At 38.3% G+C, this 18,249-nt stretch overlaps 1 protein-coding gene across 1 annotated transcript; it reads right to left on the bottom strand.

The window, feature by feature from the left end:
• Positions 1-372: 372 nt before the first annotated feature.
• MED13 (mediator complex subunit 13) lies at positions 373-16,424 on the bottom strand (the record flags this gene model as incomplete). The annotated part of the gene is made up of 20 exons (XM_010165606.1): positions 373-473; positions 1,656-1,829; positions 2,082-2,230; positions 2,416-2,601; positions 2,697-2,855; positions 3,086-3,228; positions 3,678-3,901; positions 4,051-4,242; positions 4,843-5,062; positions 5,745-6,210; positions 6,730-6,919; positions 7,482-7,705; positions 8,804-8,971; positions 10,376-11,292; positions 12,428-12,624; positions 13,057-13,271; positions 13,443-13,533; positions 14,740-14,861; positions 15,226-15,310; positions 16,208-16,424. Coding segments are annotated over 20 exons (4,440 nt in total), but the record flags the coding sequence as incomplete, so codon positions are not given.
• Between the last annotated feature and the right edge of the window lie 1,825 nt (positions 16,425-18,249).

Genomic DNA, 18,249 nt, shown 5'->3' with positions numbered 1-18,249 from the left:
TTCCACAAGACTGCCGTGCAAGATTCTAGCTTAACTAGAACTATCTTCTACTCATTTCCACACCATCTTCTGTGTCACACCTCAAAGTCTCTTGTAGCTTGAGGAATTAATTGTCTTTCAAGTATTTTCAGTTTTAATCAACACTGACAACGAAGGGCTTTTAGAGATGTTTGATTTTAATTGCACTGTTCTGTGATAAAGTCATCTTTTAATCACTCACAACACAGCAATTTATACTGTCTCTCTGATGTACTAAGGATATCTGCAGCAGAGAAAATCTAACAGCAAGAAAAACAAACATATTTACCTTTGCTGCAGCAGTATTAAAAATGAAATGCACAGTATCTTTTGCAAGTGATCAATCATAAATACCTGAGCACATCAGAAGTTTGATTAGAATCAAGTGGATGGGAGTGTTTACTGTGGAGTAGCTCGTCTGATTGCACTGAAGGCACGTGGAGGTGCAAAGAGGCCTGAGAAAGGAGGAAAGATGCCAGCAATTACTGCCTGATTCAACCACAGCGGGTTTTCTTCCCTCTGTATTGTTGACTTGTACCTCACAGTCACCTTCTATTCTCTGACACAGAAGCCAAAACAAATCTTATCCTTAGGCCATCAACAAGTTCAGGAATTATCAGAATATAAAGGAAATGCATGCAGATCTCTCCTAAAAGCATAGTGCTAGTAGTGTAACATATATATATATATATTATTTTTTTTTTTAATACCTTTGCTACATTAAGTGATCATTAAAAAAAGCAACTTAAGTGGCCCAAGATGTCTAGTAACATGCAGACTTGGAAGTTCAGTTGCTTTCCATAAGACTGGTCTATTTATATTCCATATATAGAGCTGCTTAGGGTAAATAATAAATCCTCTATTCAAAAAAAAGTCTTCTACCAAAGCCACAGCTAAGCTTAGGCCAAGAGGAACTGCTAATCCAGACACAAATAAGGCTGAAGAAGATATATCTGTATCATTAGAAAATAGAGCATAGTATTAGAGTTCCTAATTTGAGTCAAAAGTGAGTAATACTAATACAGAAAGTTTCTCTGTATACTAATGTATAGCCTTAAATGTGCCAAGTATGTCTTGGTTGTGTCGTAAAAAGATAAGGGGATCAGACAAAATCCAGACAGATGATACAATGGCTATCACTTGGCAACAGCCAACATGGAAAACTTCGCTTTTATGCTTTGTGCAATGCATAAAGAGATTTTTTTTTTTTAACCCAGTGTAAAGAGATATTACATTACACTTGCGTACTTCCTTCTCTGTCACCGGCCCCCACGGGAGTCAAACATTAACCAGAGACCTGTCTAGAAACTCAACCTATGCTTACAAAATTCTGTAGCAGAAAAACCAGAATCAGAAAGGACTCTGGACTACTGTGAAGAAACCCATCAGAAGAGTGGAATCCTTCAGAACATTTGCTACTTCCATTAATCATTTTTCTTCCGTTAAAAAATGTGAACATAAAAAGTCAAAGCTCAAAAACTTAAAACCCAATCTCTCTTGAAGCAAAAGCAGACGTATGCCAGGAGACATGCACCACCATTCTTTTAAACACAAGAGATCTCATAATTCAGATCCCTGCACAACTTTCTATGACAGACTGTCCCCGAAGACAGCTGTACAGCCTGAAGTTACGGTACCTTAAGAAACAAGGGACACTGATTTTGTGCTTGAGGACACGCCGACCAAAACCAGTCAGGCAATGGACCTGCTTTGGCAGTTGACACAAAATAACCAAGGGCCAATGGCTGCTGCAGTATATTTGTTACTTCATCGTGAGATTCTGTTGAAAGCAATCGATCTGTACCTTGACCCTGTAAAACAAGAGGCAATGGTTTAACTTTAGGAGAGCACAAATTTAACAGAAGTTATCTTCAAGTTATTTCAAAGCACTCAGCATTTTGAAATATCCAAGCATTACATGAATCTTACAAAGACAATTCAATATCCAATTGATTCAAAACATTTCATAGGAACCTTTCATTCCACAAAAGGAAATTAGCAGATGGAAAAAACCAAAACAAACACACACACACACACACACCATAACTGTATTTAATAGTTACCTTGCCCATATCACCTCCATGGGGGTAGTGGGACCCTGGAGAATGTACAGGGGATCCAGTAGGGGATGCAGGAAGAATATTTATGATATCAGGATCAAGATCATCTCCAGTGTCTAACAAGTCAAAGATTCCCATTCCATCTGCTCCATCTTGAAAAAGAACAAGATCAGTCAGTTTTTATAGTTTGCTGACATACAGGATATCACAACACATTCTGAAATCAAGTGATTCTCCATATCGATCGTGTGGATCGTTAGAATAAACAGTCTTACTAGAGGGGTAGTGACGAGGAGTTTTTTGGGTGGCTCAACAAGGATAAATCCAATCTACTAACCATTGTTTGTGTTAAAGGCCAGATCCAAGTTTTCAGTGGTGTAAGTTGACGATGCTACTTGCACAGATGCAGAAGTGGGAAACACAAGTATGTGAGTGCATGATGTGTCCTGGGGGGTATTCAGCTGAGACGTCTGCATATTTAAAGTGGTGCTGCGTCCAAATACAGAGCCGGTCGATACAGAATCTGTGGAAGAGAAATCAAGTATTTCCTTAGTTTTTGCTAAATCAAATCTATTAGTTTCTTTGTCAAAAAAGAGGAGGAGAGAGTGTCTCAAATACCTGGCATAATAATGAAGGATCCCTGTGGTTCCATTGCCACCAAACAAGCACTGAGAATGCTGGGAGAGTCTGCAGCAGAGATACCACACATTCTGCACATGTCTTTCAGTCTCTTACTAAGGGACTGAAGGTTTCGGCGACTCAGCAAACAACTCCAGTCTGAGGACATAAAGGATATAGGTTTATCTGGAAGAATATTGTGTGTTGCAGAACACATATTTTACATAGAACAGCACATGGTGCAAACTGCACATCCATTACATTTCAAATACACAAAGGAATTCTGAAATTATTTAGGTTTTCTTCCAGAAATAGGGACAGTCACTTTGCATTATTGAAAAATGAAAGCTTCAAATCATATTTTAGACTCTCAAAAAAGCTGATGTTACCTTTTAATTCCCCATGTCCTATTCTTCCTAAACGGCCTATTACAACCCTCCACGGCAAAGAACTCATCTGCACAAGTCCCAAGCACCATTCCCAGAGTTTCTGAAGACCAAGTCTGCGGGCAGAGCCCTTTTTCCTGCGAGCTCTGAAATCAAGAAGGGAAAACAAAGCTAGAACCCATCTGCAACAAGTTTTTATTGCCATGTTTGGAACTTCTTATTTGTATTAATCTGAACCCAAGAATGTCAGTATTGTAGTACATCGATTGCAACTTCAGTTTAGTTGTTTTTTTTTTAATTAATTACATTCTAATGCAGAGATCAAAAGCCAGTAACTGGGTGTGTGTGTGGGAGTATGAACACACATACAAAACCACTCAAGAATCACATGAAACCAAGTAATGTTCTCCTAGAAATTTAACTCAAAACAATATGCACATAATAAAGAAAATATCAATTTGCTTTAGCTAGTTTTGCAATATAGCAAGTCTTCAAAAGTCAGAGATATTCTTACAAAATCATAAACAAACTAATTCTTCAGGGGAATGAAAGAAGACATACATTCTAAAAATTAATGTAACAGTTTTGTTCTTACCTGTTTGGTACATCAATATTAATTATGCAAGTTTCTAACTGTTCTCCATAAAGATCTGTACAGGATGCAAGAAGCCACCTTTGATCATGAGACAAACAGTAGCCTACGAAAAGTACGTTATACTTCTGGCCAGCTTCTCCAAAAGTTTCTCCTAGTTCTGTTTGCTTGTCCTTTACAGGAGCCAGTATAAAAGGAGGGGTGTACAGTCGAATACACTCAGGTCTCTATAAAGATGACAGAAGAGATAATGAACTTTCAGGAAGCAATTATTCCTAAGAACTCTAGTTAGCTAACGTGAGAGACATCAGTGATTTAATAAACAGAGACATTTCTCTGATCTGTGTATTTACACAACCACATTAACAACACTCACATCGGGGCTCTTAAGAGCAGTTTCCATGGCCAAACCTGGGCCAAAGCCAGTTAACGTTTTCACGTTGGTGGAAGTTGGAAGAGGTCTCCGACACTGAGTAAAAGCTGAAAATGCCAAAGATTTTAGATGCTGAGTGTAAATCTGCCGGTCTTCATGTTTCACAGGTTGTAGAAGGTACTGACATGGGACAATCTAGAACAGATTACAGGGGAAAAAACAATAATTAGATTAAATGGCTTTTGAGATAGTATTTGGGTACACTGCTGTTAAAATTTTACTTTGCAATCAAGTTTCTCTGGTTCTTGGATATCTCCTGCTACTTCTTTCAAATCTATGTGGGACTTTAAGCAATAATTCTCACTGAAATTTTCTACAGAATTTTTACTGATTCCTCCAAAAAGATGCCCTCTGTTAACTAGTTTTGCCGCTGCTGACAGCATTATCATTGGATGTCTATCAGGAAGAAGCACTGTCTAAAGCCCAGCAGGGTCAGGCTGGCAGCACAGATTCCAGTGATGGCACAAGCAGCTTGCCCATACTTTACTCATGACTGAAGTGGGCCACTTCGTTTCCTCAGAGATAACACTGATGAGTTTGGAATCTATTACAGCATTTGGCTTTGGTTAATAACACCCAAACTGCTCTAAAAACTATAATCTTAATGATTTAACAGTTGTAGAACTTTAAGTAATGTTTCCAAAGCAAATGAAACTTTCACCTTGAGGGCGTTATCACCCCCAAAACACAGCCAAAGCTACTTTGTTCAGCATGTTTCTATAAATGTTGGCTCACCTGCACAGAAATTATATTCTTGATGTTAGGAGGAAGAACCTGAACCATCTCTAGAAAGCAGCGCAGAAGTCCAAGTGTCCACAAACTAGATGAGCTACTGTTCTCATCCTTTTTTTCATATGTAAAAGGATCAATTATGTAAACTACAATTGCAGGTGGATAGGTGATAGCATGTGAATCTCCATCTGTAGGGACTCCAACTTTATCACGATCCATAGTGCTGCAAATGAAATTTTGAAACCAGTTACAAAAAGCTGAGTTTTATCATTATTTATTTTTACTTTAAAACTAAGATCAAATTGTCAAATATTAATCTGAAAGACCTTTGAGTCAACTGTGGTGTAAGAAACAGTCTTTTTGTTTAATTTTTATATATGAGTTTATCAGCAACTCAGTATTGTGTGTCTTTTCTTTAGCCTTCTTTATTACAGAAGCTCAACAGCACATAGTACTATTGCTTCAACTGGGCAACAAGAACACCTACAGGTCAGTCTCTCAGTAAGAGCTGTCTTTACTACTATCACTTTGATAATAGAAAGTAGAACTTTTAAGATGGTGCCAATTGCCTATCACCCTGCCCTAAAATACAGAAGTGAGTAGTTCGGTGAATTTTATTTCTTTAGAGAGAGAAGACAAAAAGAGAAGGTTTATTTTTGTAGCACAGCAGACACTGAGATGTAATTAGAATTGCAGCAGAGACTGGAACGAAAAAATTCAGCTCTGACATGAACTGAAATGAGAATGAACTCTCATTCTCCCTAAAAAGCATCCTTGTGACTGGAAAAGAAGTATAGGATTTTTATTGAGGGGACAAGAGTGGTGTTAGTGGTTCACATTAGTTGAGCTGAGGAGTTTTGGGTTTTTTTTTTAGCCAAAGTAGGTTTGCCTCAGCAGTTCATTACCTTTCAGAAACCTCTGGATGGGGCTGTGCAGGCACTGAAGTCGTGTCTCCAGACATCCCTGCTGTTTGCAGTGTTGGCTGTTGCTGCTGTCCTCCTGTTTGCCCATTTTGGACTGTTGCAGCCTGAGTGGGCAGGGAGGCAGAAGTGGTATTGTTCATACTGCTAAAAGGCGGAAATGAAGAAGGCTTGCTTGTTGGGATCCCACTGCCTATACTGGCAGTAGAGGATGATGGGGCAGTGGTAGTCAATGTTGAATTAGCTGTAGTAGCTGCAGAAGACATGGCACTGTTTGATGTCACTGTCATAGTGCTACTGGTGGGAGCTGCAGGAGCAGATGATGGAGTGTTGGGATTTCCAGTGTTAGCTGTCACTGGGGGCAGAGCAGAGGCTGGCTGGCTGGAGGGAGGGACCAGATTTGTTTGGGAAAGTAAAGAATTGTCCAAAGGCTGAGAAGCTAGATAAGGACCTAAAACCAGAAAAAAGGCAAACATTTTATATTGCAGTTGTTTTTAAGCATACTTCATCTTTCTGAGTCTATAGCTTTAGCAGAACAGAGAGCAAACCCTTAGCATACATTTTACCTCTCAAATTAAAATACCTGTATTAAATTTTCAAATTCTAGTACTCCCATAAGACTCTCTCAAAAATATCCAGAAACCTATTTTTAAAATAATTCTTTTTCAGCCATGTTGAACTGCTTGAAGTCACTGCTTCAGAATCTAAGTCACCAATATAAAAAGCCAACCAAAGTCAGAGACAGGCAGGAACACTGACATTCCCTAAAGATACTGCTAGATGAAAAGAAGCCATTTTGGCACCTGTCTAAATAGAGGGGAGTTTGGATTTTGTTTTCCCCCAAGTTCAAAGCCAGAAAACTACAACAAACAATAAGACTCAATGAATAAATGCAATGATTTCTTCTCTTCTACTGGAATGGAGGAAGTGGTAATTGTATGAAATTAGAAACACACAAAAATATTCATACCCAGCTCGTATCTGCAAACTTGGGCGTATAGTTTGAGTTTGGAAAATGCTTCATTGTTGGCATTAGCTGTCTGTGAGAACCATTCTGTGACCAACTTCTCAGAAAGTTTCTTTGAAGCAGTAGGTCCAACCCTCATGATCCCATCAGGCAATAACTTACAGATAGGTCTGTGCTGACCAAGCCTGCATGACTGCAAAGAAGATAGAAGAGATGCAAGATAAGGAACTTGTAAGCCTTAAAAACTGTTAAATATCACATAAAGGAGCATGTATATAAAGACAGAACTCATAGCTTAGTTATGATATTACAAAGTAACATTTAAATCTAGAATCCTATACAAGCATGAAATATTTAGCAGTGATTTTGTAGTTAATTTTCAGCCTTTACTAAATGCCAGAAAAACAGGTTGATATGTCATCTGCTCTAATCACAATCCAAGTAATATATGCATTTAATTAATTAATTAAATGTAGCTAAAACAATTAAAACGGTAATACAGAGTTTTACCACTGAGTGGCGTTTATTCGAGAAAGACTCTCAAAACAGCTATTACTAAAAGGAATGGAGAGCAGCATGAGCAACCCTTATCTTCCAAGGGCCCATTCCTAAAATCCCTTCTAGCAGCTTTCCAAGACAACATTCTGTGCAAGCCTTTGTATCATCTGAGACAAGCCTGATAAGTAGTTATGACTATGTATTAGAAACAATCTTTCAAAAATCCATTTCACTGCTAACTGCCATAAATAATGTACCTCGTATATTGCAGTCAGATCCCTAAAGAAGCTTTTTGCTCCATTCAGCAGAGCCTCATTCTCAGGGCACACTACAACATAAGCAACATCTCTTTGAGATCCGTAAGGTTCCAACATCAGCCTCTCCCAATACGGCAAAGCAAATGGAGACAGCACCAGAAAATCATAATCATATCCCAACAAAAATGTTGGGATTGGCAGTGGTTCCGGGGACTCATCAGTTCCTGGAAAAGCAAGACACATTTTCCAATATATTAAGCAGAAAGCTTATAATTATCACCCGGCTTCTAGGAAATGTGAACTGAAAAAACACTGGTGTTCCCAGCACCTAACAGGAAGTAGCACTGCTTATAAACAGAATAGTTCTTATTTTAACAGGTTCAAAATAAAAACCTGCATGTATGATCCAAGCCTCTGCTAAAACGCACCAACTAATTATTTTTATATTGAATCTATCAGGGCCTCAATAGAAGTTCCACAGTTGTTTAATATTTCTATCAGTATACAGACAATCAGGAACAGATCTTTACCATCCAAGAAGCTTTCTCCATGGAGTGATCAAGAAGAGGGAGGAAGAAATGTAAACAGTCTAAGCAGAGATGTAAAGAACCACAGAAGGAAAAAAAACCTTAAAACACATGCATTTACATGTACCCTAAATGTATTATTACCATGTTCTAAATATAGCTAAAAAAAAATCTGCTGGTGAAAGGTCACTCTTCTACATAGTGGTAAATCAATCTCATATGTTAATTAAGTCAGTTTAGATCTTGAGTGCACAAAAATTACCTCGTATCTGTAAACGTGCATCGTGTATTGGCCACTCCAAATATTTAACACAGACAACACACTGGATAACCTCAGATCTTCAACATAGTTCTGAAACTAGTGAGCAATAAAGCACACTTTTTCAAGCATTTCAAAGCTAGTATTTTTAACTACACTATTTTTAGAGTAATTAAAGTGGAGTAATCCTTTTGAGTAAAAAAAAAGAACACCAGAGCAATTACTGTTTTTAACATGAAATCCATCTTTGCAATTTCAGTCCTTCATTTGGAGAAGTGTCAAGTGTATATAAACAGTGCCACTGAAGCTGTTAATTTTAAATACACGTATCTAATTCATTCACTGTTTTAAAGGAATATAAATATTTCCTGTGTTTTTGAAGAGAAGAATTCTCCCCTGTCTAATAGCTCTTGTTAGTTTAAAGAAAGGTCAAATGCTCTTTAGAATTCCAATAAGCTGAACAACATCCAGACACTGAGGTTTGGTGGCTGGATCAAGTAGAGATTAACAGCCAGGAGTCTAACGCAGCCGTTTACCGTAAGAGCCTCTGCCAGCCATTTTGTGGAACTGCTGCCACGTGAGGGGACCTTGCACACCCCACGACCGGACCGTGCGCTTCTTCTGAATTGCATCCTGAAGAACTGGCTGGAGTGAGAGGAGCATACGAAGGATGTCCTGGGAACACTGCATGCTCACATCCACCACTGAAAGGACAAAAAAAAAAAAATTGTAAGTCAAGGCCTACTGCAACAACAGGATAAAATAAAGCTCTCCACAAACAACCCAGAATCCTAAACCACCTTGATTTTACACAGAGTCGCTCTCTTCTGAAATATACATGCAGGTTACCCAAAGGCCATGATACAGAAGTTCAGCACACAGATGTAGAGTTCCCCCTCTTCCCCTCTCAGTCCCTTATAAAAAACACAGATGGAATTTTTTAATTTTTCTTTTTTCTGTAGAGCTTTTTTCCCCTGTTGAAAGCTTTACCATCTTATGATTTAAACTAAGGGGAAATAAAATAAAAATTAAAACCAAACAAGTTGTACAACCCTTAAACTACAGGATTTCCCCTCCAAGTAAAGGAGGGTTAAGCAGACTGCCACCCAGTGCTCACTTCATAGAAGTTGAGGGAAGCCTCAAACAGTCACAGCCCATTTCATCAGCTTGCCACCACTATGCCATCTGATGTGCAGCATACAAGAATAAAAAGCTGACACACAATTTGATATGGCTATAATTTCATTGCCTTCCATTTTTAAGTATCTGTACATCTTCTTATCCTAAATACCAAGGTCACAGTAATACTGAGTCTTCTCCTGGGTGCCTGAAAATATTGACTTATCTGTAGTCTGGGCTTTTAACCTTAATCCCCCACTGACCCACAGAAACTTAGCTGTGTTTTATTGTGAGTCCTCCTCATCCTCATTAACAACTATGAATTGCAGCTAACTGCTGTCAGAGTTTCCTGTTTCACTGTTCACCCTGCCAGAGTTGCTACTTGAAAAGACTATTATTGAGAGGAGAAGTATGCAAATACACCCAATAAAGAGTATTCCATGAGACACTATATCATTAGTCAGGGCCTAGAAGGAAAAATCCAGGGATCTCTGGAAGATCCAACATACAGTGCAGGCTACAATAATGCTTTATTTGCCATACATGCCATTAAACTACCGTCCCCCCTTAAAGAAGGGGGAGAAGCCAAATGAATCATAAATCTTGCTGAATTCTACCACAGTAGCCTTGACAATACAGTCACCACTTGAACCACCTACACTTCCTATGTACACTCATTCCACAGAGCCTCGGGAGATGCAGTCACCAAAAGCTGCTTTAAAAGAATAAACCCAGTGAAGCGCTGTGGACAGTTACCGTGGTCTTACATGACACTTCAAATTTATGTTGGGGATTTACAATTGATGGTAGTCTGCTTGGTGTATGGTACCAGCACAGAAAGGAAAAGGAATGGTTATTTACACAAGCATGCAGGTAGAAAAACAGGTCTTAAGCATCAAATATTCACGAAGGAAAAACACAAATAATGAACCCTTAAAAAAATAATTCATAGATGGACAAGTAGAAAAGAAGGTGTATTCAATATTTACCATTTCTTTTTGACCAGTGGTGCAAGCAAGTAGTTTTCACAAGTGCTTCATCAACTTTCCCTCCAGACATATTGTCCATGAACTGCCGTCCATGTTCCAAGGCCAAGTAGCAGTCATTGCAACAATCCCTTTCTTCTACACGTACCACGTTGTTAACTGCACCAACTTTGGGAATGGAATCTTGATCTGCTGCTCCAAACGGTGAGAACAAGTTGGTGCATTGATCCTGCAGCAACAGTATTAGCTCATCAGGCAGTTTCTCAGGTTCCTTCAGTCCTCCACTGCCATGTTCAACAGAAGTAGCTCTGAGAGCTTCAAAGCGTTTTTCTGCTTCTTTGCCACACTCTGTATTACGTCCCAGAATATCCAATTCATCTTCAAGAAACAGTCCAGAACTGTTGCCAAATTTTCTATTCATAACAGCACTGAAACCACAGGTACATCTATACTGAGCCTCTTGTGTTGGATCAGGAATGTAAACTCCAACATCAGCACCTTTGATGTTCATATTGCAAACACATATGCAGCAGCTGTCAAAGTTACAGTCTTTGAAGAGATTCATTACAGATTCTGAGAGGATGAGATTCACATAAAGACTGTGTGCCTCTGGAATAGAAGGCACAGTTGCAGGTTCAACAGAATTAAGCGGCCTACATGTCGATGGTGTGGAAGCTGGTGAATATAAATCAGAGTTCTCATATTTGACAGAACCCTGTGCACTTGCAGGTCCACCAGCTCCACGAGGTGTTCGAGGAGTCCTTGGTGTTCTAGGAGTTGGGAAACGAGGGGTGGAAGGAGAAGGGAGAATTCCAGCTCCACTGTTACTGGGAGGTGCGCTGCTCGGTGGCATCCCAAACGGAGTATGAGTCTGTGGTGTGTATGCAGGGCCGTACTCTTGATCCATAGCGCTTCCATCACTAACAGCAGCCACAAGAAGAAAGAAATACTTTAAGTACACAACATATTGGTTTTGAAGTTTAAGTCTCAAATTTCTAAAGAAGGACCTTCCTGGCTAATATTTGCTTTTTTTTTAACTAGTCTTTAATAATCCACAGCAAGATTTTCATCCCCTGAGGAACTTCAAGAGCATTTGTTCTAAATGACTTTGCAGGACTCCCACTGACAGCACTGTTAAAGAATCTTTCCCTGCCTCCTTTTGTCTTTTCCTTTGCACAAAAGCTTCCAAGAAACAAGTGTGGTCAGAATAAATTATAACTTGCATGGTTGTATGGAATCTAAAGGACACCTTTTTTGTTCATGTTTTATTTACACATTGTGTTGACACACACTAAGAAAATATACCAGGTCTATCAACAGCAGATTCAGCTGGATCCACAAGGCAAGTATCACCTGGAAATGTGACCCTAACAGAAGCAATGTCATTATTTACTCCAAGATTTAATATTAATGTAATTTTATCAATAAATGGATCAGGCAACAAGCAGGTTATGTATTTAAACCAGCTACTAATGCAGAAGAGAAAGAGGAACAAGTATTTTCTTCAAGAAGAACTGCCAACAAGACCATCACAACCCAACGCAGATTACAGAAATGCCAACTGCAATACTGCTGTTACCAGACAATGTCACACTGGGCATAGCTTCCAATCAAAGCAAATGTTTTCCTAGTCCCAGTACAGCTGAGATTACTGCTGCTTAAGAAAATAATTTAAGAAAGAGAACCACCACCTACTAAGCCCTTACAGTACCTACAACACCACTGCAAAAACAAGTCCCAAGTTTACATTTAGCTTGATTGTTACCATCTTCATTACTTATTAAAACTGGACTTGTACCATTAAGCTTCCCCAAGAAACCTTTAAACGAGGCAACGAATAAAATGTATGCACAGTTAAGAAGCTATTTGAGGAGACAATCTCTTACAGTAAAGTTTAATCATAAGGGTTCTTTTAAAGGCTCTTGTCAGTTGTATAAAGTGTGTCTTTACAAATATTTCTCATTACAGGTTTAAAAAACAAAATTCGGGATACTTCCCATAGTGTGGATAACTGACCATCTTACAAAGCTTAAACATTTACAGTACAAGTCATACCCATCTTTGATGAACGGCATGGCAGGTCCTGGAGGAAGTAAATCCAACTTCCCCACAGTCCAACTCTGGCGATAAATGCATTCTTCTGGCAGTTTGATGGGAGGGAGACACTGGCTGGGAAGTGTCTTCAGTGGTGCAAACATGGAACATCCCACTAAAGCTTGACAGTTCTCAGGTTTATAAACATAAGAATAATCCTAGAAGTTAGACATGGTAAAGAATCAGCATGTAAATTAGATCACTTCAGCAACTAAAATGCTTCTGAAAAAAACGTGACTAAGTTCAAGCAGTAGTTAACCCTGATACAGCTCCAAAAGAGAAAGGTAGATTTATACACACATCATTCACACCACCCCTAGTTCTCCAAAAAGCAATATGCCAACACAAAACAATGAACTACACTTACCAAAATGCATTCCTTCAGCTTACTAATGGCTAATTATGTATTACTCTTTCTTGAAGCTTAAGTATTACCTACCACTTCCTAGAATGTGCATCACCTACCCCAGCATAATGCATGTAAAAATTTACAAGTGGTACTTAATTTCCCACAGTTCCTTTTCAGAATTAAGTAATAAACTAAACAACAATCATTATAAACATTTATCAGGACTATCAGCACTACCTACCTTTATTTCAGCAGGTTTGGGGCTGCAGAAACCCTCATCTACTTCAATTCTGAACTGAGCTCCCACACTGGAGCTATTCCCTTCAAGTACTGTTCCTCCAAGTGTAGTGTCCATACTTCCATATTCCTTATTATTCATGTTCATTGGAGAAAATCCCATAATATGTTGTTCCAATGAAGGTGGAGTTGGATACATTTTATGGAGATCTGCAGTGCCTAGTTTCAGATTAGAAGTAGGCTTTAGAGCATGAATACATTTGGAAGTATTTCCTTTGTCTTGAAATTTCAGTGGGGCAAATGAAGCTTATGTTTCCAAATTCCCACAACATATTAGCAATCCAACATTTAGAGCTAGTATTCTATTTAGAAAAAACAAATAAAGCTTACTTATGCATGACAGTGGGTCTAGATTTCCTGCTTTTGTCTCTTTGCAGTTGGATTTGTCATCAGCGCCATTCACTGTTCTTTTAGATCCAGGCTAGGAAAGAAAAGAAGTATTGTAATAAAATCACTTCAGACATGAACACACGTTCATATTTCCTGCTAACAGGAAATTTCATGAGCAGGAGACATACAAAGCTGAGACTTTGTATAATATTAAGAAAAATTAAAATAAATCAGAAGTCCAATGCTAGTAGTTGGGGTTACTCTTGTCCTCCCTTCATACTTGTAACTCAGAGAATGCTCTCCCATCAAATCATGATGCTATTAAAATGAAAGACCAGTTATAAGATAACTCTCAGCCTGTTAGCAGACATATTAAAAAAAGCTAAATACGGCTGCCCACAATCTATCAGAAAAAACATCCACACTCCCAAAGCCATGCTAACATTACTGATGTTACCACATGAACAGGAATAGAAAAGATAAACACAAATCCTGGAACAAGAGGTACAGGGAAGAAAAGCTGTTGAAATTAAAAGAACAAGAGATATATTTTACAATGTTTAGACAGTACTAAAGTTTATAGAAAATAAAAGTCTTTATGTTTAAGAGCAAATACACTTGCTTTATATAATGAGACCTTTGATGGCTATTAAGATCCTTCAGCCCTTACTCAGCTACAGCTCCCATTAAAGTTGATGGGCATTTTGTCTGGGTAAGGGGATTTAGGATCAGGTATGGAGCAAAACACAGTTCAGGAAAGACAACTGATTACAAACAGTACTAAAGTAGAAAGATAATGGATTCAGAGCCATCGGAGACTGCAAGAGAAACTGTTCCAAGATAATAGCTGCTGCAATGAAGCAGCTTATTTGGCAGAATATCCACGTATTTAAATGCCTCTTCTCTTTCAGAAGTCTTTGTCTTGCTTCAGTATTACCTTTATTGACTGATTAAACAGAACCTAGACCATAGGAAAAGAGCAGTAGTACCACTCTCGAATCTGTAAAATTATAATACTAAAAGTATATTCAAGAAGGATATACCATCTGGACAGAAAGGATATAAAATCAAAAGCTTGTTTGTATCAAAAATATTATTATATGAGTCAACCAGAACAGTACGTCTACTACAGAGGAGCCACAGCACTTGCTTTTATGGATGTTTTGCAACCTCTCCTACAAATGTCAAAAAAAAAAAACCCAAAATGCCAAAACCACAAAGAGACATACTTGTGCCTTGTAGTTTGGTTTTTTTTTGTCTAAGAGCTGCCATTTATTTTTCTTTTCACATCACTTACTGTTAGTTCATCTTCATCAGAATTGAAGAGATTGTCAAGGTCAGTATAAGAAACCACCAAGTCTGTTTCGTGGAACAGACTAGTTGATGCAGTGCGAGCATGAGCAGCAATACGCTGGGCATCTATAAAGAAAAACAAACATTACAGAAACACTGGCAATATATATTAATTTTAAAAAATAAAGACATCTTAAGAACTATTTCTACAGCTATGAAAAAAAAGAAAGAAAAGTATCTTCTCAGTTCTGTTCAACTATCTTACACGTAAATGAGGTCCCTTCAATTTTATAACATTTGGATTTTACAGCCAACATTTATTTGCAAGGTACACCAAAAAAAATATGGTCCAAGTAGATTCCTAGTTCTGAAGGGACAAGGAAATACAAACCATAACATAAAAACTTAGTAGCCTAATGGAATCTATTGGCTATTCAGAAGATCATTAACACAGCACAATTAAAAGAGGAAGAAAAAAAAGCCTCTTTACCTTGCTTGACAGAAGGACTAAATAGAGACATAGCATCCTCTCCGTCATGGGATAAAACTGTAACAGTGGATGTCCCATCCTCAGCCTATTAAAAAAAAAAGAAAAGTAGAAAAATTAGCTTTAATTAACTGGGGGAGGTGCAGGGCATTTTATCTCCCTATGGGAATTCTTGTACATATCAGAAGTATCAGGTTCTCATTAGCCTTCTGGCTCAGCAAGGTGTAGTCTGGGGGTCTGGTTAGTGGTACTTGCTCAGGCAGAAGGAAGCTTGGAATGCCAACAACGTGCTAGCAACACACAGACGATGTGCACAGATGAGAACATAAATGCTAGGTTTTGCACTGGGGATAAATTTTAAAAGTTGTGGATTCTTGCCACAACACCTTAATGAAAAATACTTGCTCTCAAATGCTATACATTAACTATACTAGTTACTGAATGAGCCTGGCAATACCAGCAGTGCATACACACACCACTAGTCTTAATAAGCGAATTTATTTCATATACAAGCTCCTAAGGCAGTAATATTTTCTCCTTTTTTGGAAAGTGCACTTTTGTTTTAAGTAGAAGCCTCATATAATTGGTAACAGCTAAAGCACAAAAAAAAAAAAACCCAACCAAAACCAAAAACCCCACAACTCAGAAAACCCCCACAAAACCACACTGTCCAAGCAACTTCCCCAAGCACCTGCTATCACCCGTTTCTACAGAAAGGCTACTGAGGCAGCTTGATTTGTGTTCTCATCCAGCAGTGTTCTCCCAGTATAAGCCATAAACCACAATGCAACAGCACCACCAGTGTGCTTCAAAAATTCAGGAACAGTTAGAGGCATACTGCATAATTTCATCAATCATTTCTGCTAGAATGCAGTTTTTTTTAATGTACTTCTAAATACACAGAGAAGGATGTAAATTCTACTTGGTGATTAAAGCAATTTGTTTCAATCTCATCCCAGATTTGTATGCTCACTCTTTTACTTACCTTGTGTTTCTTCCCAGCTTCCCTTTCAATGTTCTGCCTATCTTTTTTACTATCAGGAAATAAGAATTCCACATCTCCATCAACAAAGGCGTAAGGATCGATTTCAGGTTCCTGGTCAGCTTCCGTCACTACTGCTGCTAGGTATTGGTTTTTACTCTGATACTGTTGCACCAGTTCATCTGAAACCTTTAAAGGTTTCCTACATTGCACCATTAATCTGAACAGAAGAAAAATAAAAATCACAAAAAATATTATTTATCATTTATTATGTGGAAACATTTTTGCTATCACACAGCATTTACAAGAACAACTTCATCTTCCCTTCCCACTTTCTTCCTTTCCACCCCATCTTCAGCAAATTTTTTTGGGAAAAAGATTAAATCATTAGTCATTTAGTATAACCTCCTTACACAAGTCAGATACAGCAGTGTGATTCACTCTGCCCATCTCTCCTCAAGCACTGTCAATTCAGATAAAGATTAGTAATTTATCCCAGGTCATAGCTGTCATCTATTATCAAGTACAAATGTATCAAACTATCTATATCCACTAAAAGAAACTCGTGAGGTTAAACTACTCATTGCCATTCCTCATCCACGTCTGAACTAATTATCAGAAAGAAGTGATTAAATCTGAATTTTCCATATTTTAAGAATCTAATTCCTCAACATTTAATTCATTTAAGTGTAGAAAGTATGTCAGCCCTCCCAAGACCTGGCTGTGTCTAACAGAATCAGCACTGTTGTACACGAAGTCTGGCTATCCAAAAAGCCCAACCAATCACCACTATAAACACACAAATGCTACTACATTTAGTGGTCACTTATATCATTGCAAATGAAGCTTGCAACACACCAATATCTAATTTACTAATGAGAATAATAAAACCACATTTGCCTTTGTCAGCATTTTTATTTTCTTAACATTTGGAGCCAAAAATGGAGTTGGTAAGTAGACAGAAATGAAGTTTTTTGTATCAGGATTATTAGTTTCACAGATATAACATAGCACCAGCCAAAAGAGACATTGGCAAGTAGAAAACTACGTTATGATTATTAGCTACACGTATGCTCCTCTACCTTCTGCCTCTAAACAAACTTGATTTTATGTATCCCAGTGTACAAGAGGCACCATGGGAAGGTATTCCTGAAAACAAGACAAGTATTTTAGGAGTGTCAGACTGACGTAGTTACACAATTTCTTGCTCCAAGACCTCTTCCTCCCAAACAGCAACAAAATGACCAGTGAGAAGCATTTACAGAAGTCTCAGGAGTGAAATAAAAAGGGACATTGCAACAATGAAGATCACAGAGGGATACTTCAAGTTCAAACACAAGGTTCCAACATATCTGTTTTTTCCCTTCTCAAGCTTCTATCCAAAAGGAAATGGTATCCCACAAGAAACTAATGTGTCTCCCAATTAGTAGGGCTTGCTTTTGACAGACACTAATCAGCAGTTTAGAATAAGACAGGCTTACATTTCTCCTCTGAGAGACCAGAAAGAAAGAAAAGTGTGATACAGAACAATTCAAAGAGTTCAACCTTGAAATTCTGCACACAAAAAGGCACGGTGATTCCTCAAGAGTCCTGCCTTGCACATCCCTGTCAACTACATGGTATGAGAAAGGACAGAGAGACAGTTTGACTTTGGTCAAAAGACATCCTAGAAATGAGCTTTCCAAAGAAACACCTCACAGACAACAGCATTGTCAAATCCATCTACGCTCAATAAAATCTTGTGTTAGACGTGACCATCACAGCACAACCGCCCCGACAACAGCGCCACGGGTGTGGCTTTGTGTCAAACACCACTGGCATCTATATCTGGAGAAGCACTCCATGGAGTTGAGGATTTCCTCTTTTCTAAATCCTGCAAAAATTACCATCAGTTAAAAAAATAAAATAAAATAAATGGGAATGACTTTCTAGGAACAAGGGATTAAACAGCAGGAAAAATACACAGTGAAAGTGAGCAGCAGTTCCCAGCAATTTTGACCACCAAAGAGGAAGAGAAGATAATAGCCAGATACTCTGGGGGGAAA

The sequence above is a fragment of the Antrostomus carolinensis genome, unplaced genomic scaffold (assembly GCF_000700745.2).
Source record: "Antrostomus carolinensis isolate BGI_N321 unplaced genomic scaffold, ASM70074v2 Scaffold36013, whole genome shotgun sequence".
Lineage (NCBI taxonomy): Eukaryota > Metazoa > Chordata > Aves > Caprimulgiformes > Caprimulgidae > Antrostomus > Antrostomus carolinensis.
This window is presented reverse-complemented; position numbering and strand designations above follow the sequence as displayed.